Raw genomic sequence first — 23,700 nt, 5'->3', positions numbered from 1 at the left:
AAGTGAAATCACAACAATGTGAGAATGAAGCCGTGGTCAATCCGGGAAATGCAACTATGACATGGGCCGTGTCTTTCAATCTGAACAAAGTCATTGGATTTCAATCTTAGCATAATAAGAAAATGTAACAAACTCACTTCAGATTCAGAATCATCATATGAGGCTGCCCGCCGATACCGGACCTTATTACCGTTCCTGGACTCTGGGCTCCCTTCTTTCTCTTCTGTTTTGGCTTTTGTCTTGCCCTTCTTCATTAGAAAATTGTCCACCACCCAGAACATTAATGCCTGTAGGTATAAAAGACAGCGTATGTGGAACTGAGCCAGAAATTGTATAGCAAAAATTATATAAGCAAAAATTAGAATAAAAATGAAAAAGAAAATATCTGTTTATTGATTTATTTTGAAGGTTAGTGATCTGCTAGGAAAAAACTGTGTCTCTGTAGAGTGCCAATTAATAGAAGGGCAGGAACTCCGAAATAAAAGCTGTCTGCAGATGGCTTCCCTTTTGGAGAAGGCTTTTGGTTTAGCCTCTTAGGGTATGTATAAACAGTTTTTGAAGCAGGGGAAACATGGTGGCTCAGTGGTTAGCACTGCAGCGCTGGAGTCCTGGGTTTGAAACCCGCCGGGAACAACATCTGCAAAGAGTTTGTATGTTCTCCCCGTGTTTGCGTGGATTTCCTCCCATTCTACAAAGACATACTGATAGGTTGGAGAAAAAAAAAACAAAAAAAAAAAGTTTTTGAAGTAGATTTTGAAGCATATCCCCCCATCCACTTCAATGGGAATCGGTGAAAGATTTTAATTCTGCTAGCAGAAAAAAAAAAGCATCCTGCCCTAACTTCAGGAGGGAGGCTGCCAAAACCTGCCCTAACTTCAGTTGGATTCTGCCTAAAACTACTATAGACATGAAAAAAAAAAAAACCCTCAATGCTCAATGTGATGAGGTGTTTAAGATTTTGCTACATGGAAACCGCTCACGGTTCCGCAGCTAATATTAACATTCTGTGTTTTTGGAAATGCAGCTTTTTCACAGCTCTTTTTTGCCGCAATGTGTGGATGAGATTGATGATATTTCACTCCCCTGGTTTTGTAAAATGCGACATTTTTGCCCGCTGTTTTTCTGCAGTTGTCACAAACGCTGTGTTTCTTCACCGTGGGGCCTAAACCCAAAGATCACTTTTGCAGACAACACTAAAGGTTCTAGGTAACTGAGCCCTGTATGCTTGCCAAAAAAGGCTTTCAAAATCTGTTTTAAAAATCTATTCATAAAACTTGAAGCAGAATTTTTTCTGCATAACAAAAAAAAAAAAAAAAAAAAAGTTTGCATGAACTTAAAATGTTTGAAACTGACTCAAAGGATATCTATCTCCACTAGGCGGCGCTGGAGACCAACTCTGCATATTTTTCCCCCCTACTGAGTACTCCCTACCCCAGTTCTGGCGCTCTCCACTGGAAGAGACCTTATTCCCTGAGGATTTGGTTAATTTTGAAAAATATTCTTAAGATATCATCTATAAAAACAACATTGTCACGTACAGACCATAACAGCATGTGACATGGATGTGGCTATCACTCACTCAATCTTGCACTCACTCTTCACTCAGGCTGAAATTGGGCATAACTCACACCAACTACACACTGCCACCACCACTCACCTGCCAGGGCCAACAAGAACCTCACTCACGTCTCCCTAACAGTCGGGCACAAACACTTCACAGGTAATGGATTCATAGGGCAAACACAAAGTACAGATTTTTTTGAAATGTGAAGCCCTTCGCTTCTGCTTAGCCCCCCATCCCTCGACTCCTGGAGCTAAGGAATAAGTTACTTCATCCTCATCTGGGAAAGTTGGGGCATGAATGGTTCTATTTCCACTGTGGAAAACTGAAGAGGTATTCAGCTTTCCAGAGTGGAGATAGAACAATTCTTGCCCCAACTTTGCTGAGGTTAACTCTGGTCACAATCCCAGCTCTCTTAGGCCCGAGTGAGTTCTGGTAGTGACAGGAGTTGTTAAACAATAAACCCGGCCTGTATTACTTCAAAGAACATGTTGCTAGACTGGCTCATAAAATGGCAGAGCCTGATCCGGTCATCACAGGAAGAAAAGGTCTCTCCTGACCAGTCCCAGGACCTTATAACACACACATACCAATGTAATAAACACTATATTACCTAGTGATAGACACATGGACATATAATTCACTATAATTCAATGATATATACACACACAAGTGGCTTCTTTCATCACATTGATGAAAATAACTTACATTAACGAAGAAGGGCACAATAAGCATCACAATGGCCAACTCCACCTCTGGGTTCGGAAAAGTAACAGGCCTTATCATGGCCACCTATATGAGAAGAGACATTGAAAGCATTAGAATCTGTTGGTGTGTTTTAGAGAGTTCAACCCATTTTGTATAATGCAAAAATAGATAATACACAGTTTACATATATAAAATGCATTTGTATTTGAGCCCATTGGACATCCTCTCCATATCCACTTGTCTTAAGGATAGGTCGTCTACATGTAATCTTCGCAATACCCCTTTTGTCTGTTTAGTGGTAGTGCTGCCTCCGCTTCACAGGCCAGACACATCAATTTAATTCATCAAGGTGTCTGTTTGCAGCTCAGAGCCTTTCAAGTGAATGGGGCTGAGCTGCAATACCAAGCACAGTCCCACTACAATGTACTAATATTCAGTGATGGAGACACAGCGCTCCTCCAAACACTGAGGTCTCATTATCGTTGAGGGTCCCAGATGTTAACCCCTACTGACCTAATACTGATGACTTAACAGAAGGAGAGGTCATCCATATTAGAAGTCTGGAAAACCAATTTAGGCTGATGCCCCACGTTGCGGAAACGCAGCTTTTTTTTGTTGCGGATTTTGTTGCGTTTTTTTTTTTTTTTTGAGTCAAAGCCAGGAGTAGATTGACAAAAGGTAGAAGTATAAGAACTTTATATATGTTCCCCTTTCCTTTTGAAGCCATTCTTGACTTTGGCTGAAAAAACGCAACAAAATCTGTAACAACAACAACACAACAAAAAAAAAAAAAAAAAAGTTGCGCTTCCGCAAGGCAGGGCCTAAGCCTTAGGCTAAGTCCCCATGTTACAGAAACGCAGCGCTTTTTGTTGTAGATTTTGCTGTGGTTTTCTGAGCCAAAGTCAGAAGTGAATTTAACATAAGGGAAACATTAAGGGCTCGTTCACATGGGGCAAAAGGGGGAAGATTTTGGCGCTGAATCCACGTCAGAATCCGTCTCCTCACAATAGAGGTCTATGTAGGCCGCTAGTTTACTTTTTTCCGTGAGCGGCATGTTCCCGCTCACGGAAAAAAGAAGCGAGGTGCCCTTTCTTCAGGCGAATTCCGCGGCTGAGTCAACCCCGGTGTCTGCCTGTCGAAATACGCCATACCGTGCCTCGTGTGAACTAGCCCTTAGTATTTTCTTTATATTTCCTATTTCTTTTCAAGCTAATCCTGACCTTGGCTGAAAAAAAAAAAAAGGCAGACAAATCTGCAAAAAAAAACCAAAAAAAAAAAAAACCGCTGCATTTCTGCAACATGGGGCCTTAGCCTTAAGCAATTTAATTTAGTGGAGCTCAAAGAAGACGGGTAGTCAGAATTTCTGTCTGCAAGTTCTTCCATACCAAACTCTACATACAATTTTTCATGGGACCAGTGTGTGCACAAGGGCATTATAATGTGTAGTCCGTAACCTATTAACGTTACTTTCAAGGACCCCGTTAGGACCGTATCTTTTTGTAAGAGCATGGATGTTTTCCAAGGACCTATAAAGTGTGTGCATTGTATACACAGCAGACAGATTTCAATAAAAGCGTTGAACTGCTTAAAGCGGTTTTCCCATCTCACTGTTTCAGCAGTTTGCCTGTTGTCTCTTCTCATGTCTTATATTTCTCCCCTCCCCCCACTTGTTGAACGGGACAACACTATGAGATATCACAAAATTTATGCGGATCAGATAATATGCACATGCTTATAGAGAACGGACTCCGTGTTATCTGTGTGTTTATATAGAGAGATGACAGCAAAACTGCAATTAGCTGAACGATTGATCTGCCGGCAGAGCAGTAAGTGACGTCACTTGTCTTATCACACAGGTCCGTGGTTATGGTAACGCTGTGTAAACAATGAGAGGAGTAAGTTCACATAGCAGGCAAACAAGCAACATTTCTAAAGCAATATGTTTAGGAAAAACCTTCAATTTACTTAAAGAGGACCTTTCATCAAATCGGGCCCATGCAGTTTTATATACTGCTGGAAAGCTGACAGTGCCCTGAATTCAGCGCACTATCGGCTTTCCCGATCTGTGCCCGGTGTAAAGCGCTATCGGTCCCAGTACCGTAGGGCTTTACAGTCAGAAGGGCGTTTCTGACTGTTAGCCAGGAACGTCCTTCTGCCTCGCGGCGCCTATCGCGCTGTACTGTGGAGCGGGGAGGAACTCCCCCTCCCTCTGCTCACACAGCTCATCCATAGACAAGTATTATCAGGAGAGGGAGGGGGCGTTCCTCCCGGCTCCACAGCACAGCGCGATTGGCGCCGCGAGGCAGAAGGACATTCCTGGCTAACAGTCAGAAACGCCCTTCTGACACTAAAGCGCTACGGTACCGGGACCGATAGCGCTTTACACCGGGCACAGATCGGGAAAGCCGACAGTGCGCTGAATTCAGCGCACTGTCAGCTTTCCAGCAGTATATAAAACTGCATGGGCCCGATCTGATGAAAGGTCCTCTTTAAGCTACCAGTATAAATCGGATCACATCTGGTGTTGCAAACAGGTTTTCCTACAAGAGGTGATACTTAAAAGTCATCAGTTATGGAATCAAAGTTTTTTGATTACTTTCATTGCTCTTGGGACACTGAAATACACAAAAAATGCACAATACCTCCTTTAGATTAGGTATAAGCAGGACAAGGACTATTGCAGTCTTCTCGAACATCATAATAAGAATATAGAGTGCACACTGTCCAACCCAGGCTTTACACTGTAAAGGATCTCCTGCAAAAAAAAAAAAAAAAAAAAATTATATATAATAACTGGCATTTTATTTAGAAAATGTTAATTTTGTTAGTCTTGACGGTTCTGCCATTTCCGCTGTAGCTTTTTAGGCCATGTTATGCATCACAGTGGTGCAAGGTCATATTCCAAATCGGTGGCGCCCAAGACGTGCACAACACAGCACTGCTTTTAACCTGTGGAAACCTCTATGCTTATCTCTACAGTAGGGGAGGGGAGCTTGGGGGTATATCAGCTCCATGTACATGATAATAGGAGACTCTTTGATTTAGACATCTACGGTTCACTACTATCTGTGGATTGCCTGTATATCTTGGGGCAACAGTTTTTATGATTCCGTATATAGTGCCTTGAGCCCGGGGCAAATGTTAGAGTGGCCAAGTCCTGTTCTTGTCTATTTTGCGGCCCAGGCTCACTGTAGTAAATTAATATCACCCATTTGCGGCCAGTGCCATTGAAATACAGACCCGGCTCATGTGAAAGGTTGTGATCACGAGGCCTAAGGCTAAAGACTAATGAAAGGATGAAAAGTGTGAAATAAACAAACATTGGCCTTGGATCTAAAGATCTAAAGTACAATGACTTGGCCTACAGCTATTTTGGTTCCTGGTTTCCTTATATACATGTCTGGCTTGATGGAGTGCGCATTGGCAAAACCTGCAAAGGCCAAACATGGCTTCCAGACACCAGATTTACTGTGTAAGAAAAGATTAAAGAGGAGGTCTTAAAAGAGACATCAATAGCAATATATTTGTCTATAGGTTGAACCTGGAACTGCAGCTCAGTCCTAATCATTGAATGGTGCTGAGCTGCAATATCAAACCATGGTAAAAAGGTAGACCCTTCCATCTAACCCTTTAACATACATTTGCTTGTGTAAGTGTAGGACTGAGAATATGGCAATGACCAGCATGGGGTATAACTGATAACACAGCAATGACTGGCAGGACAAACCCACCCCAAGCAATGATCCTTCCTCTCACAGAGATATACCATAAAAGAAGCGTAATATAACAAATCTGAGCTTAAGGTTCACCTCTAGCTCTGCATCACCAACTACACTCCTTACAGGGCCTAACCTAATACATTGGCTCACTTCACAGCAATTGACACCGTGCCAGAAGATGTACAACAGGAAAAAGTGACTCAGACAGCTAGGGGAGGGGGGAAAAAAAAATACACAGGAACATGCCGAACCTAAAGAGTCAAGAGGCAAACCACACACGGTACAGGAATGGAGGAAGGAGAGTACATCTTAAATCATGGGAGAGAATTTCCTAAAAAGAGTCCGTCAGCAGTAAATAGGTTCTAAACCTAACCCCAGTGCCTTGTGTAGGGGATTCTACATGACGCCTTAGTAGAAGATGGGTTGCCCTCTGTAGCTAATCAAATATACTATAATCTATACCAGAAACTGGCAAAAATGATGGCTCAATTTACAGCAGGACAAAGATTTACCCTATGTGCCTCATGACGTATGGAAATAAAGCTATGATTCATTACGTATAACTATATGAGAGTACCATGAATGTCTGCTAGAGCTGACCCTTAGGCCCACGCAGGGCCAGATATTTGCCCAATTTACTAATTGGCGTGCCGCATAATAATGGAAGTGAATTTTGCTCCAACACAGAAGACAATATAGATAGTTCAGTTTTACTAGTTCAGATTACTGTATATACTCGAGTATAAACCGACCCGATTATAAGCCGAGGGGGGGAAATGCACCATTGCAGATAAAAAGTCTGGTCATGTGCATTGCAGCTTAGGAACTCCATGGGGATGATAGTAATAGCAGTTAACCCCATCATGTCCCTCACATTAACCCCCTGTGTACCTCACATAAGAGTTACTGATATGTGGGACATATGGAGGTAATAATTAGGTATCTTCATAATTAAGGTCCTTCATTAGTACCCTCATGTGTCTCACATATTAGTAATATTTATATGGGGCACACAGGGGTTAATATGAGGGACATGATGGGGTTAACTGCTATTAATGTGAGGCACATGGAGTTACTGAAACTAAATTAATAACCCCAAATGTCTGACATTAATAGGCAGAGTAACTAAAGGAAGGTCCCTGTGTGTGTCACGTTACTGTAGCTTCCTCTCCTCCATACAACAAACATCTTCCATAAGACACAATGAATCCTGGCCACTCATCTGCAGGGAAGATGCTAAATCCTAGTGTGCTAAAGCACCTCTGATGACGTCATGACCATGTGATCAGACTCTGGTGTGGGCGGAGCTACTAGGATTTAGACTCAACCTTATCTGCAGATGTTACATGCCAGTTGCTACAGGACCTTTGAAGACATCATAGTCACGTGACCTCATGACAAGCCAATCACAGAGCAGTAGCACTAAAGGACCTCCCCCTTCCAGTTTTCTGTGCTCCGTGGACCCTGACTCGTGTATAAGCCAAGGAGAGCTTTTTCAGCATGAAAAATGTGCTAAAAAAGTCGGCTTATACTCAAGTATATACGGTATTTATCCAACATTAACTAGTGTTTAAAAATAAATCTATTTTACTACATACCATATTCCCCAAACCTTAAGGAGTCCCATTGTCTCCATTCGACCACACAGCTCACTGCTCGCACCCCAGCGTAAATAAGTAACATGCCCAGGGTGGCATCCAGGAGGAAATTTATTAGATAACTGGAAAAAGGTAAGAAAAAAACAAACAAACAAAACAGAATTAGTCATGAACTGTTCACAAATTATACTAAAATATCAATACAAATGTTTGATAAGGAAAGAATATAAAATAGTAAGATGGTGTTCTGGTTTCAACCAACATTGAGGCTGGTCATCTATCACAGCAGATTAATGTGGTCACACACAAATAGTGATCTAATGAGACGTGCGGATTATTATAATGCAAGCTAATAAAATGCTAACAGGGAAACTGTCAGCAGATCTGGGGCAGTTAAACTGGGTGCTGGGGAGGAGAGCCCCAAATCTGCCATATAAAGGTCCATTGCTTCACTGCTCATGTGCAATAGTGGGAGGTGTACAGTTACTGGATTCAACTGCACCGCATCATGATAAAAAGATAGGGCTGGGGTCACAAGGTATCAAACCCTAAGCCCAGCAGCGTACAGACAGGTTCCTAGGATAAGGGCCCAAACCCTTCTGATTGTAGATTTTTTATTCTATTTTCTGTACATAATTATGGGGGTAACTTTCTTGTCTGAGCTTCTGAGAATACAGAGATATGCTTCACCGCAGCTGGTGTACATGTCAGTGCTGGTGCACGGCCTTGCGGAGGGTGCGTGCCTAGTCGTAAATGAGCCTCCACCACCGCCGGAGATATACAGGCTAGTGGTCATATTTCAGTCTTCATAAAGCTCCTGAATTAATTGTGAGTGTGCTCTGTGAGCTGTACAAAGCTGTTAGTTCCAGCAGAAGAGGGAATGATCATTTATGATGGTAGATAACCATCTGTGAATGGTAGATCCTGTGTTATATATACTATATATATATATATATAGGTGTGTTTCCTTACACTGTAATCCTAGCTGATCATTATTACTGACGTTATGTGGATTAAAGGCCAATGAAAAAGACCATGAAGTCACCAATACTGTAAACCAAGTAGTAAAAAATACCCATAGACTCCATTACTGTGGAGACTATGTATAACTGTGTACTCATGTCCGGGAACCTTTATGGAGATTCCATCACCAATTCACTATGTTTGTTTATGTTACAGACAATCCTGTCCCTTACAATTAAAGCTCTGACGTCGTCATATCAGATGTCACCGTGCCAAGGTTACCAGGACAAATATGTGTGGAAGGAAAATTCTATGCAAAACACACTCATAAATGATTTACAAGGCTATATAGAGTGTCGTAACCCTTTTCTATACTGCAACAATGAATCTTGCGAATGTGATACAATAACCAAATGGCCATGCCCCATTCCGGTGGTCCTGCCTGGTCTTTGTTTATTGTTCCTACAGCGAAGACTTCATGCACAACCACATCACCAATGCAGCCAATCATTGGCCTTCAAGGGGTTGTTCAGGACCTGAAGGTAATTGATACTGATGACCTATCCACCGGATAGGACATTGGTATCAGACCGAACCGAGTCCGACACCTGCCCTGATCGGGTGTATTGGCTGCCTGAAGCCAAGTGAATGAGAGCAGAGCTGCGGTTCCAGGTGCCACTAATACACTGTACAGACCAGAAGCTGTATACAATGTACAGAGATCCGTACACTTTTGTTGGGTCATCTGGAATTGCAGCCCCACTCACATTCACTTGAACAGGGCTGCTTCTTGCCATATACCTAGTTACTATATAGCATACCATACCATATAGCTTCCAGGGGCCAAAAAAAAACCCACCTAATTGGGATGAGGTCCTGGTGCCAGACCCCAGGTGATTAGATACTGATGAACTATTCTTTGGCTAGGTCATCAATACCAATTAAATTTGGGTCCTGGAACTCCCTTTAAAGGAGACCAGGGACCACCACAGATCAGCTGTATGAAGAAGCTGCACTTGTTTGGGTGGCCTTATCACTGAATACCTAGCACAGTTTGTAAAGGCTGTGATTGGTATTGCAGCTTAGCCCCATTCACTTGAATGGAACTGAGCTGCTGCTATATACTATGTTCTGATAAACATGAGGTCAAAGACGCAGGCCCACAATGCTTTTGTGCACCGTAACTTCTTCAACTGGCTGATGTGTGGGGATCCTGGGTGTCAGATCCCTCCATGCTGATCACCTATCCGAAAGATAGATTATCAATATGCAATCCCCAGAAAACCCTTGTAATGGTCTTGTGCCATACATGCAAGAATCACCATGGAGGCCAGCGATAGTTTGCAATGGTCACCGAGCTGCACATGAAGTCATCACTTCAAGGTAAGTAACACGGGTGAGGACCACCTTGAGCAGCAATGTATTTTATCTATATTTTTATCTTATCACACTGCCTGCTGTGAAGCTGGAGCAATACAAGAAACGGCTGCAGAAGGTGCGGCAATGTATGAACTTAGTGGCTTTCTCTATAAAATGGTAGACTCCCTTTCAATAAGAGAAGTTGACAAAACACAGAAACTCGCGCTGAGGACATTTTTTCCAGAAGAACCTAAATAGTAAAAAAAAGATATACGACTGCCATGAAGGCCATATCTTACAGTGAACATGGGTCTTCTCTTGTAAGGTCTGATAAGTAGATATTAGCAAAGTGGATGAACAGCATTCCAATAGCTTGTTTGGACGTATCTAGGAACCTACAGAAGAACAGGCGACACCATTACCACCATATAGGAATATCCAGACAACAAAGAAAGAAGCAAAAGATAAAAAATAATAAATAAATAAAATAAATCACATATTGTCTTGTTGTGAAAGTGTAAGACACTTTTTTTTATATACAGGATAGGAAATAACCATCCTACTGTATCTACATAATCTCGACCTTCAGACCTATGTATAAAGGTGATCAATCAGCGATACTCTACAGCTTAGAAAGTGAGCAGAGCCTTACATTAAGAACTAAGTGCAGTTGTCCTGGTAAGGCGAGACATATCATTACATGGCCGCAATATAAATACTTTGTCATCTTCCTATAGTGAGGGATGAGCTCAGCATTTGCCGTCTGTGACTGACCATTCGGGTTTGCTACATAAACATAATGGTCACAGATACAGATGTGGATATTGAAGTATCTCTGGCGCTTATATGACTGGAAATTACGCAAGTCGGTCGTCTGTAGGAACAGAGTTCGATCGTAAAGTGCACTTTTAGCAGCTCCTTGGGGATCCCTGTCCTATCTGAAAGCATTAAATATGCTTTTAGTCCAGTACTGTAGGCATTCTTCCACAGGCCAACCCCTTCTGTTCCTTAGATCATGTAAATCCAATACCATGCAGTATTTTTTAAGGGTTCCTTTAATGTTGCTCTCCCACCTGAAACGACCTTAGAGGAGGAGAGGTGAAATTCCATGTTATATCTGCATCGCTTTATGCCTGATGTCATATCAGTCAGGATAAGAGGGACTACATGGATGAAGTTTTTTTTGTTTTAAAAGTTCCCTCTGGCTCGTCTCCATTAGCAAACCTATTAGTTGCTCCTTAGTAATCTCACTGGGTGCTGCTGGATGCCAAAGCATCACATGGTCATGATTTCTCTGCCACTAATATGCTGAAGACATAATCTAATGCCAAAATAGCAGCCTATGATGAGATGTAGAAGAGAAACTGTGGACAAGTGCCCTGTGAACTCAATGGGAAAAGTGGCTGCAGTGAATTGACTCCCACTCCCCCAGAAAGTGAATGTCCCAGAGGTGGAACGCACAGCTATGAGAGATTTATGACATACAATGGGAATCATTTTAAGCCATCCCCTAATTTATTAGAGAAGTACATGTCCAGAGGTGTAACTTCAAGCTCCTGGGCTCCAGGCTGTAGTCGGCCCCTACCTCTCTTGTGCCATTTGGTATAGTATTATGTTTTATGTGTCAAAAGGACCTTTGGGGACCATTAGTAACGGCTGCAGGTCCTACACTAGGAGTGTCCCCAAATAGCGGTCTCTCTAAGACTTACCATATTCTCCATGGACGTCGCTCATGCTTTGGTTCTCGGAAACGTTTTACTGTGAATGAAAATAGATATTTGTTAACCAAAGAGTCTGAACATCACATCACACTTTTTACAACAAAAGGTGACAAAGGTTTCAATCCAGTTACCATACTGCCAGCATTGTATCGTGTTCTCCAGGATTAATGGCATAGCTGACCAGGATTTTGCCATGGTTGTGCCAGGTGCTGTATCTCAGTGGTGCTCTGTCCCTCTCAAATAAATGGGACTGAGCTGCAGTATTGGAATAGCCACTACAAAACGTACATTGCTGTAAACCATGAAGAGTTCACAAAGTGATTCCTTTAATTGGCTGACCTGTGCAGGTTCCAGGAGTCGGACCCTCTCTGAATCTTATATAAATGCACTCTCTTAAGCACAGGCCGTTAATACCAAAGTTCCAGAAAACTGATTCAATCACCTAATTTGTGATGCATCATGTAGATACCTTCCAACCACAGAGCACTGATGTTTAACCCATTACTTACAGTCATGGCCAAAAGTTTTGAGAATGACACAAATCTTCTATTTTCACATGATCTGCTGCCCTCTGGTTTTTATGTGTGTTTGTCAGATGTTTTTATCACATACAGAAATAGAATTGCAATCATATTATGAGTAACAAAAGCTTATATTGACAGTTAGAATGAGTTAATGCAGCAAGTCCATATTTGCAGTGTTGACCCTTCTTCTTCAGGACCTCTGCAATTCTCCCTGGCATGCTCTCAATCAACTTCTGGACCAAATCCTGACTGATAGCAGTCCATTCTTGCACAATCAATGCTTGCATTTTGTCAGAATTTGTAGGTTTTCGTTTGTCCACCCATCTCTTGATGATTGACCACAAGTTCTCAATGGGATTAAGGTCTGGGGAGTTTCCAGGCCATGGACCCAAAATCTCTATGTTTTGTTCCATGAGCCATTTAGTTCTCACCTAAACTACCAGCCAAACTGCTCTTGGACGGTTGGGAGAAGTTGATCTTGGAGGACATTCTGGTACCATTCTTTATTCATGGCTGTGTTTTTAGGCAAGCCTGTGAGAGAGCCGATTCCCATGGCTGAGAAGCAACCCCACACATGAATGGTTTCAGGATGCTTTACAGTTGGCATGAGACAAGACTGGTGGTAGCGCTCACCTCGTCTTCTCCGAATAAGCTGTTTTCCAGATGTCCCAAACAATCGAAAAGGGGATTCATCAGAGAAAATGACTACCCCAGTCCTCAGCAGTCCACTCCCTGTACCTTTTGCAGAATATCAGTCTGTCCCTGATGTTTTTTCTGGAGAGAAGTGGCTTCTTTGCTGCCCTCCTTGAGACCAGGCCTTGCTCCAAGAGTCTCCGCCTCACAGTGCGTGCAGATGCACTCACACCTGCCTGCTGCCATTCCTGAGCAAGCTCTGCACTGCTGGTAGCCCGATCCCACAGCTGAAACACTTTTAACCCCTTAAGGACCAGGCCATTTTTTGGTTTCGCATTTTCGTTTTTCCCTCCTCACATTTCACGAGCCATAACTTTTTCATTTTTCAGTTCACAGAGTCACATGATGGCTTATTGTTTGCGGGACAAATTGTACTTTGTAATGGCACCATTCAATATGCTGTGCAATGTACTGTGAAGCTGGAAAAAAATTCAGAATGAGGTGCAATTGGAGAAAAAATGCATTTGCGCCATTTTCTTATGGGTTTAATTTTTACAGCGTTCACTGTTTGGTACAAATGACATGTTACCTGTGTTCTACGTGTCAGTACGAACGCGGTGATACCAAATTTATATAGTATTTGAAATGTTTTGATACTTTTAAAAAAATGATAAACTTTGCAAAATAGAAAAAAAAAATTGTGTCATCATGTTCTAACACCTGTAACTTTTTCATATTTCCATGTATGGAGCTGGTTGTGGTGTCTTTTTATGCGGGACAAGATGACGTTTCTATTGATACCATTTGGGGAAAGATCTGATGGTTTGATCACTTTTTATTCAATTTTTTATAGGAGGCAAAGTGTTGAAAAAAACGCTTTTTGGCTGTTTTTATTTTTTTTGCCGCTACGCCGTTCGCAGTACGGGATAAATGTTTTAATATTCTAATAGTTTGGGCATTTTGGAGCGCGGGGATACCTAATATGTTTATGTTTAATGTTCTTTAATTACTTTTATAGCTAATCTAGGGAAAGGGGGGTGATTTGAACTTTTATATTTTTTTTTATTTTTTTAATACTTTTAAAAACTTTTTCTTTTCTTCTGTTACATTTATGATCAGACCCCTTAGGTACCTTGAAACCTAGGGGGTCTGATCGCTCATACTATTCACTGCAATACTACAGTATTGCAGTGAATAGGAAAATCGCAGCACTTCTATTAGACGATGCCTCTGGCATCGTCTAATAGATCTAGTGCAGAGACAAGCCTGGAAGCCTTCAATAGGCTTCCGGCTGTCATAGCAACCGATCACCGCCCTCATGTGACGTTCAGGAGGGCGGCGATCGGCAAAACATGGCGGCGCCCGTGCCGCCGGCGCCGTTTACACACTGCGGTCACGTTTGACCGCAGTGTGTAAAGGGTTAACAGCAGCGATCGGCTCGGGCACCGACCGCTGCTGTTAGTGGCAGGTCCTGGCTGTATTATACAGCCGGCATCTGCCGTGTATGGAGCGAGCTCAGCGTGTGAGCTCGCTCCATACATCCCCATGCGACCCATGACGTACAGTTACGTCAAGGGTCGCTAAGGGGTTAAGAGATGGTCCTGGCACTTGCTGGCATTTCTTGGGCGCCCTGGAGCCTTTTTGCCAACAATGGAACCTCTCTCCTTGAAGTTCTTGATGATGCGATAGATTGTTGACTGAGGTGCAAACTTTCTAGCTGTGATACTCTTTCCTGTTAGGTCATTTTTGTGCAGTGCAATGATGACTGCACGTGTTTCTTTAGAGATAACCATGGTTAACAGAAGAGAAACAATGATGCCAAGCACCAGCCTCCTTTTAAAGTGTTCAGTGGTGTCATTCTTACTTAATCATGACAGATTGATCTCCAGCCCTGTCCTCATCAATACCCACACCTGTGTTAATGGAGCAATCACTGAAACGATGTTAGCTGGTCCTTTTAAGGCAGGGCTGCAATGATGTTGAAATGTGTTTTGGGGGATAAAGTTCATTTTCTAGGCAAATATTGACTTTGCAAGTAATTGTTGTTAAGCTGATCACTCTTTATAACATTCTGGAGTATATGCAAATTGCCATCAGGAAAACTGAAGCAGCAGACTTTGTAACAATTAATATTTGTATCATTCTCAAAACTTTTGGCCTTGACTGTACACTGCTGAGCAGCTCACTGTAGTGGATACAGTCATTGAGGTGGACAGAACACAAACTCCCTGTAGTGTGCTAGGGTCAATAGGGCATATAAAATGGGGTGGTCTTCACATAGAGTCTACCACCTCCCCCAAGCATATTCTGCTGCCACCACAATATTATTAGAACACATTACTGAGATAAGAGTCATACCTTTGTTATACATGTCTACTTTGTTCTTTTGGAGAAAACAACTTTGTAGTCTTATGCAAATGAGGCAGCTGGTGCACTGGGGGCGGGTTTCAGACCAGGGAGAATGAGTAGTATGTGTAATGCCACGGCACAGACTGGTTCAGTCAGGAGATGGAAGGGGTCTGAGTTACAAGAACAATGCTTCAGGAACATGAAGGCCCGCCCACACTGCACCAACTCATTTGCATAAGAATTAAAAGTAATTTTTCTCCAAACCAACAAAAGTGACACATATAACAAACATATTGTTTATTAGTATAATGTGATCTGTAACGTGGTGGCAGTTCAGTATGCTTAGCTCTCCCGCTTGGATGACTGCATATTTACCCCGATGTAGAATATTGGACAAAGACCGGGAATTAACACTTCCAAGACCATTCATTTGCACTTAACAAAAGTCTCCAATGATCTCCTGATGGCTAAATCCAATGGTGACCTCTCTCTTATTCTTCTGGATCTCTCAGCAGCATTTGACACTGTTGACCATCATCTTCTCCTCACTATGCTCCGCTCAGTCGGCCTCAAGGACACTGCGCTCTCCTGGTTCTCCTCTTATCTCTCAGACCGCACTTTCAGCGTATCATTTGCGGGCTCTGTTTCTTCCCCTCTTTCCCTTGCTGTTGGGGTTCCTCAGGGCTCGGTCCCCTCCTCTTTTCTCTCTACACAGCCCCCATTGGACAAACCATCGCCAGATTTGGCTTCCGGTACCATCTTTATGCTGATGACACCGAATTATACACATGTTCCCGTGACATCACCCCTGCACTCATACAGAACACCAGTGACTGTCTTTCTGCTGTCTCTAATATCATGTCCTCGCTCTATCTGAAACTAAATCTATCTAAGGGTGCATGCACACTACGTAACGCCGGGCGTGTATGAGAGCCGTACACGCCGGCATTACGGCAGACTGCCGAACACTTCCCATTCACTTCAATGGGAGCGCTCGTAAACGCCGCTGTTACGAGCGCTCCCATTGAAGTGAATGGGAAGTGTTCGGCAGTCTGCCGTAATGCCGGCGTGTACGGCTCTCATACACGCCCGGCGTTACGTAGTGTGCATGCACCCTAAGACTGAACTACTACTGTTTCCACCATCTAATAGATCTGTCCCTGAGATATCCATTGCAGTCTCAGGCCTTACTATAACTCCTAGGCAGCATGCCGCTACCCCCCATATTGAATCACTTGCAGGCTCATGTCATCTCCACCTCAAAAACATCTCCAGAATACGCCCTTTCCTTACCAGAGATACACTAAAGACACTTATTGTCTCTCTGATTCAGTCTCGCCTTGACTACTGTAACTCCTTACTAATCGGTCTTCCCCTCACTAAACTCTCCCCTCTACAATCTATTCTGAATGCAGCGGCCAGGCTCATCTATCAGGCTAGACGCTACAGCAATGCCTCCGGTCTGTGCCGGTCGCTACATTGGCTGCCTATTCATTATAGAATATAATATAAAGTTATCACTCTCATCCACAAGGCTCTCCATAATGCTGCACCTCCCTACATTTCCTCCCTCATCTCTGTCTACCGCCCAACCCGTGCTCTCCGTTTACTCAGTGACCTAACACTTACACCCTCTATTATCAGAACCTCCCACGCTCGTATACAAGACTTCTCCCGAGCTGCACCACTTCTCTGGAATGCTCTACCCCTGACAATCAGATTAACTCCCAATTTCTAAAACTTCAAGTGCAAACTAAAGACGCATCTTTTCAGACAGGCCTATCACAATTCCTAAAGTAAACCCTTCATTACCGTAATTGGAATCCCTAAAATTAACCCTCCTCTGTTCCTGCTTCCACATGATATGTTGCCATTCAGGCTAATTTTATATATCCAGGCACCACCCAAATGTTAAAGGACACGACTGGCGACGGCTCATACAGTTTTATGTTTGTGTAATGACAGTCACCTCTATGACAAAATTGTCTGACCACTGTATAAGTAATGCCGCCCCTGCTACCTCTTGTGTCACCCCCTCTACCTCATAGACTGTAAGCTTTTGTGAGCAGGGCACATTGTGTGACGTGACTATTTCTTTGTAATGTATCTTTTGGTCTGTACTTGAACCCTACAAATTGTACAGTGCTGCAGAATTATAACCATTCCATTCTACAGATGTACTTGTTAGACTCTTTATTTGCTCTGTGTCTGCAACGCTTCATGTTATGTACATATTGTAACCAGTGGAAAGGTCAGAGATGTGAGCGCTGTATCCAGTACACTGACTGGACTGACACTGTGCACACATGACAGCTAAAGAGGGGGCTAGAGGGCAATCCGGGTTACTAGAATCTCCCTTGTGTTTTGTAGTCTGTCAATAACTATGCATTTTTTTGAGGTTTGCTGGGTCTATTTTTAAGAGACTACTTCAATACCCAGTTTCAGTCAGAGTATGTGTGCGGGCAGCAGTGGGCGCCATGTGCGGGCAGCAGTGGGCTTGTTTTACAGTAAGATTGATATAAAAAGTAATTCCAATAATTCCCAGGGATTTCAGATCCCCTGTACTGTTACTAGAGGCTGGAAATGGCAGTCTGTATTCTTTTATAAGGTCCCAAGCTGTGGGGTTGGAGTTGCTGAGTAGGAGTTGGGGCAAATGTAGGGTAGTGTCAGAGTCAGAAAAAGTTATGCAATAATTATTATTGTATAATTTATTAGATGTATAGATTGTTGTACATTTACTCAGGCTGCCAAGATTATGTAATCTGTGATCACTTCTGTAAGAACTGGCTCCTCTACTGCTCCTGTCCATGGGGCACCTCGTAATAAGTGGGGCGCACCGCCTAGCTTGAGCTACACGAGTCACTGTGAAACTGCTCTGTAAAAAGTGATAGCACTCCTGGAGTCTGCCCTGCCCCTTAGGCTATGTTCCTAGGTATCAGACTTACATATTACTAATCCATTATATTACACAAGCCATGGCTGAAACCAGAGGTTGTTACTCAATGGGGTTAATCCGCTTAGTTTCCATAGTGTGATATTTATTTTCATGATGTACAGGAAAATTTATGATGCATGTGAACTGGGTAGCAGAAACGCCATCCACATGTATGAGATGCAGATTGTGTCAGATTAGATGTGGATTTTGTTGCAGAATCCACACACACAAAAAAATATATAAAAAAAAAAAAATAATAATAATAATAATAATAATAATAATAATAAGTGTCAAATCTAACTTTAGATATTTCTGGGATTAAAAAAAAAAAAAAAAATTCTTAAACATTGAAGGCGCCAGAGCCTAGCCCCATATAGATCAGGTTTTAGAAACTGCGTTGGATGTTTGTACCGTACAGTGCACAGAGCAGGAAGCAGATAGCTCCATACACTGTACGGTATACAAACACCACAGCTCAGCCCCATAGAGAACAGTCTTCATATGACATAAGCAGCAAGCTTATTTTTGTGGTGGATGGGAAATTTTTCATCGCAGGTGAACTCTTTTGTACTTACCAAGCACGGCACCAAACACGGTATAGTGGCTGTTTTTGGTACTGAGGCTTAGTCCCATTCCCTTGAACTACAGCATGGCCATGCGTCCCACAGATATGATGATGTTGGCCTCTGAATAAATGGAGCACGATAAAGTCCAGGACAACCCCTTTAAATGGCCCTACAATTTTGCCAATACAAAGCAGCCTCTCCTGCACTTTAACAAGCAAAAATAGTCAAACAGTTGCACAATCTTTTTGTAAACCATCACTACTCTGTCCTGAGACCTACTGTTATACGGCCATGTTGTACAATATCAAACACAGGGCTATATCTAGTCACACATCCAAATCTCAAACAACGCCTTTATAGCGGGGCAAAGAGTCAACTGCAACTCCTCAACTCCTTCATAAATGGCTGACAGTTTTGGTCAGACACAAGATCTAAGTCACAAATAAAATCTAGTGATCGATTCCTATGAAAGCAAATCTGTATCTAATACATAATACAATATTTGGAGTCCGAGTCAGTCATGTTTCCCCCACCCCAACTCCACCTTCATGGCCCTGTTTTGTAGTTCCTTAGTCTCGTAACATGTACCATAGTAAACTAGGCCACTTGGGTCTCCTATTTTCCAACGTCGTGTGAAAACAGCAGTAATTCAGCAAGCCAGGACACACTGGTTATATTACAGAGTACAGAGCCGGGCACCAGGCCGCTCACATTACCAGATAGTTAATAATTTAGGAATCTCACGAATAATACTACAGCACTCCCTCCGGCCCTTAAAGAGACTGTAGGCTTTGGATAATCTCTAGAGCCACTTGAAAATAGGCAGATGACAACATTGGACCCCCACCCCAGCGATCTCCTGTAATCTGAGGAAAACACACCACAATGGTGCCCATACTACAAGGCCAGCTGTACCAACCAATTTCAGTAGGGTGACTATATTATATATAGGAGAATGTCTCAACCCCCGATATCAAGGGAAAAAAAGGATTGGGCATGCTGAGTTTCAACACACCTGATCCTTTATTTTAAAGGAGAGATAAGTGTATGTCCACCAGAGGCAGCCCACAGAAAAACACAGGAACAATGTGGCTTCTGACAGTGGGGAGATATCGGTCCCAAAAATAATGGCATCAATATCTCCAGCACTGGGGCACATACCAGGAAAGCTTACTAGTGGTATATAAAAATACACTTTCAGGAGGACATAAAAGGCCCTCTTTAAAGGGGTTGTCTGACTCTTTTATAAAATGTTTGCTGATGGGGTCAAAATTAGAAACAGCGGCAGCTTCTGCTTTCAGGATCCCTCAAGTGATGTTAATAGCAATGTACAGCTTGGGCCCACAATTGCTGCAGCCAAACACAGGCCTCAGTAGGGACCTCTTCACAAGTGGCACATTACCACAGGCACCGTCACAAGTCAGGGGATCAGTACACAGAAAATGACTATGGAAACCGAGAACGGGGGGGGGGAGAACATTTTTTTTTACGTTTTATTAGGCCTAGCACCAGGACAACTTTCTGCTTTAACTCAGAAAGTATTCAATCTATTGATCAGAAAATCCCTTTCAGGGAAAATAAAGCCCCATTCACCATGACTATCTTGTAGATGTTAGGGAATCTTGTAGATCTCCTAATAGAGATGTCTGACTATGAGGGAAATTTTTCACTACAATAGAAAAAAGGGAAGGGCATGACGAAGTTCTAAAAACCCACAGAGAGAAGTATGCATGGACAGGCAACTATATGGAAGTGAGAAGTCCCCACAGCAAAAATACAAAAATCCCTTTGGTGCTTGGTCCCTCGTTTGCCAATGTTGCCATACCGGTAAGGGTCCTGCATAGGTTAAAAAAAAAGCCAAAGAAACCTCTTAGGGGTCCCACATATTCTGCTTCAATGCATACCCTTGCATGGGGCCAAAGGCCTTACAATCTTGGAGAAAACCATCAGTTTCCTTGCGGCTGACAAATCCACTGTACAGCTCAGCACAGACCCGCACCTTCTCACCAAGCAAACATCAGCTGTTTTCCCAAGGACATAAGTGAGCAGTTGCAAGGTAGCTATTGCGGAGGACTACACCCTGACTCCAGCTGCTCATATAGCACCTATAACCAACTATGTGCCGGACTAATGTCGTGTACTCGCCAATAACTACTGTATGACTGCAACGGAAAGACGTCTAGGAAGGATTTACAATGTGCATCATGGGAGGAGTATTTATTCAATTACACCCAACTGCAGACAGCAGCAAAATAACAGTGACATGACAGCAGCAATGAGAGTTAGTCTACACATGACGAAATAACAGACACACAATGGAAAAACAACTTGGCCACCCATGGGATTACACTAAATAGTAGCCTGCGGGAAAGATCCACAGCTGTGCACAACCATAAAGACAAAGGGAAGAAAACTACTAGCAGCACTAATGCACTACCTCCACATACCCCTAGAGGCAGTATCACATATAAGAACTAGTGAGTGGTGAAATGCCCCAGACATCAGCTAGACCTCCTTGGCTCTGACAGGGTGTCTATCTAGGGCTAGAGGAGTCAGCATACTAGCAGAAGTGTCCAGCGAGTCTGTGATGCAATACATTGGACCCTCCAGAATGAGAGACAAGCCCCCCTTTAGTAATGCAGACTGCACCAATAATAGGATTTAGACTGGGCAACTACCAGGGTATGACCACAGGGAATGTATATGCTGCAAATCCTCTGCAGTGTCACGTGGCAAGGAAAAGTGGCGCAAGTAGAGGCAGATGATGAACGGATCGGGTAACATGACTCTCCATCAGCAGCCATTTGGTATCAAAGCGATGTACTACTTGGACATCCAAGTAATCTGACAAGGCTCCCAGGTCTTTACATAACGCACCTCCCCCCCCTTCCTGGAGGGTCCCTTACTCTCTGATAATAACATAGGCCCTGGTCAGTATTAAAAAAAAAAAAAAAAAAAAAAAAAAAAAAAGGCAGTCGGTATCATTCGGACATTATGACCAAAGACAGCAACCCATACGGAGTCTGTGTGACCACTTAGTCTGATCTATAAGCAATGCTGTAAAGGGGAGCAAACAATCTAAGAGAAGAATGTCATGAAGAACACCAACGCAACTCGCTCTATAATGGAGCCACCATAAGATGGGGAGAGTGATAAAAAATCTTCTGCAACTTGTGTGTTTCATGATGTAAGGTGGGCACCTTTTTTCCCCTCAAAATGTTAAAGGGCAGTAGAATGTAAAGTGTTACTACAAAATACATGGCGACTATGCCCCCAGCACTGATACAGGGGCACACATAGTAATAAATGGTGACTATACCCCCAGCACCGATACAGGGGCACACACAGTATTACATGGTGACTATACCCCCTGCACTGATACAGGGCACACACAGCAGTACATGGTGACTATACCCCCAGCACTGATACAGGGCACACATGGTGACTATACCCCCAGCACTGATACAGGGCACACATGGTGACTATACCCCCAGCACTGATACAGGGCACACATGGTGACTATACCCCCAGCACTGATACAGGGCACACATGGTGACTATACCCCCTGCACTGATACAGGGGCACACATGGTGACTATACCCCCTGCACTGATACAGGGGCACACATGGTGACTATACCCCCAGCACTGATACAGGGGCACACATGGTGACTATACCCCCAGCACTGATACAGGGGCACACATGGTGACTATACCCCCTGCACTGATACAGGGGCACACATGGTGACTATACCCCCAGCACTGATACAGGGGCACACATGGTGACTATACCCCCAGCACTGATACAGGGGCACACATGGTGACTATACCCAGAGCACTGATACAGGGGCACACATGGTGACTATACCCCCAGCACTGATACAGGGGCACACACAGTAGTACATGGTGACTATACCCCCTGCACTGATACAGGGGCACACACAGTAGTACATGGTGACTATACCCCCTGCACTGATACAGGGGCACACATGGTGACTATACCCCCAGCACTGATACAGGGGCACACATAGTATTACATGGTGACTATACCCCCAGCACTGATACAGGGGCACACATGGTGACTATACCCCCTGCACTGATACAGGGGCACACATGGTGACTATACCCCCAGCACTGATACAGGGGCACACATGGTGACTATACCCCCAGCACTGATACAGGGGCACACATGGTGACTATACCCCCAGCACTGATACAGGGGCACACATGGTGACTATACCCCCAGCACTGATACAGGGGCACACATGGTGACTATACCCCCAGCACTGATACAGGGGCACACATGGTGACTATACCCCCAGCACTGATACAGGGGCACACATGGTGACTATACCCCCAGCACTGATACAGGGCACACATGGTGACTATACCCACAGCACTGATACAGGGCACACATGGTGACTATACCCCCAGCACTGATACAGGGGCACACATGGTGACTATACCCACAGCACTGATACAGGGCACACATGGTGACTATACCCAGCTCCTTCAGAGTATACACATCATACAGACAAGAGAACAAACTTTCCTGCATAGAAAACAATGTAAAGCGCGTGCTCTATGCCCAGATACTCACACATAAGGATGCTGAAGGCCATAACTGCCAGCAGGCCCTGCAGAAAGATCCCAAAACTGCCCATAAGAGCCCCACTGCTGCATCCCGGAGAAGTGGTGGGGCCAGCTCCGGTCGTCATGTTCCTGTTCCCGGTCATGGGGCCCATGGCTCCGTTACCGGGCCCGGAGCCAGCCCCAGCTGGTCACCGCGGCAACCACAGGACGGTAGCCGGGAGGGGACGTGTCAACTGGTCACATGGGTGGCCGTAGAATGACACGTGACACAACTAAGGGCGTTCTGTCAGGCTCACGGGAGGCGGCGCTGTCAGGCTGAGACACGTCAGAGGGCGCTATCCTCAGAATAGGGGGTTGTAGCCGGCTTTTTAACCCGTTGTAAACCCCGGACATTATTATAAGAACAATATTGAAGCAGGCGCTCAGAGTCTAAGGAAACACAACATTGCTGTCCATAGAAACCTATCAGATCA

The 23,700-nt window shown here is 43.7% G+C and overlaps 1 protein-coding gene across 1 annotated transcript in view; it reads right to left on the bottom strand.

Annotated features, from left to right (window-relative positions):
- STIMATE (STIM activating enhancer) overlaps positions 1-23,463 on the bottom strand; it is a 372,954-nt gene extending 349,491 nt beyond the window's left edge. The window contains exons 1-7 of the mRNA XM_075286869.1: positions 23,235-23,463; positions 11,618-11,666; positions 10,208-10,303; positions 7,587-7,708; positions 4,912-5,024; positions 2,270-2,353; positions 138-287 (exon numbers count right to left, since the gene is read on the bottom strand). Coding sequence (XP_075142970.1) covers positions 138-287; positions 2,270-2,353; positions 4,912-5,024; positions 7,587-7,708; positions 10,208-10,303; positions 11,618-11,666; positions 23,235-23,379 — 759 coding nt within the window. The 5' untranslated portion in view covers positions 23,380-23,463. The remainder of the gene's footprint in view (positions 1-137; positions 288-2,269; positions 2,354-4,911; positions 5,025-7,586; positions 7,709-10,207; positions 10,304-11,617; positions 11,667-23,234) is intronic.
- Positions 23,464-23,700: the final 237 nt, after the last annotated feature.

The sequence above is a fragment of the Leptodactylus fuscus genome, chromosome 9 (genome assembly GCF_031893055.1).
Source record: "Leptodactylus fuscus isolate aLepFus1 chromosome 9, aLepFus1.hap2, whole genome shotgun sequence".
NCBI lineage: Eukaryota > Metazoa > Chordata > Amphibia > Anura > Leptodactylidae > Leptodactylus > Leptodactylus fuscus.
This window is presented reverse-complemented; position numbering and strand designations above follow the sequence as displayed.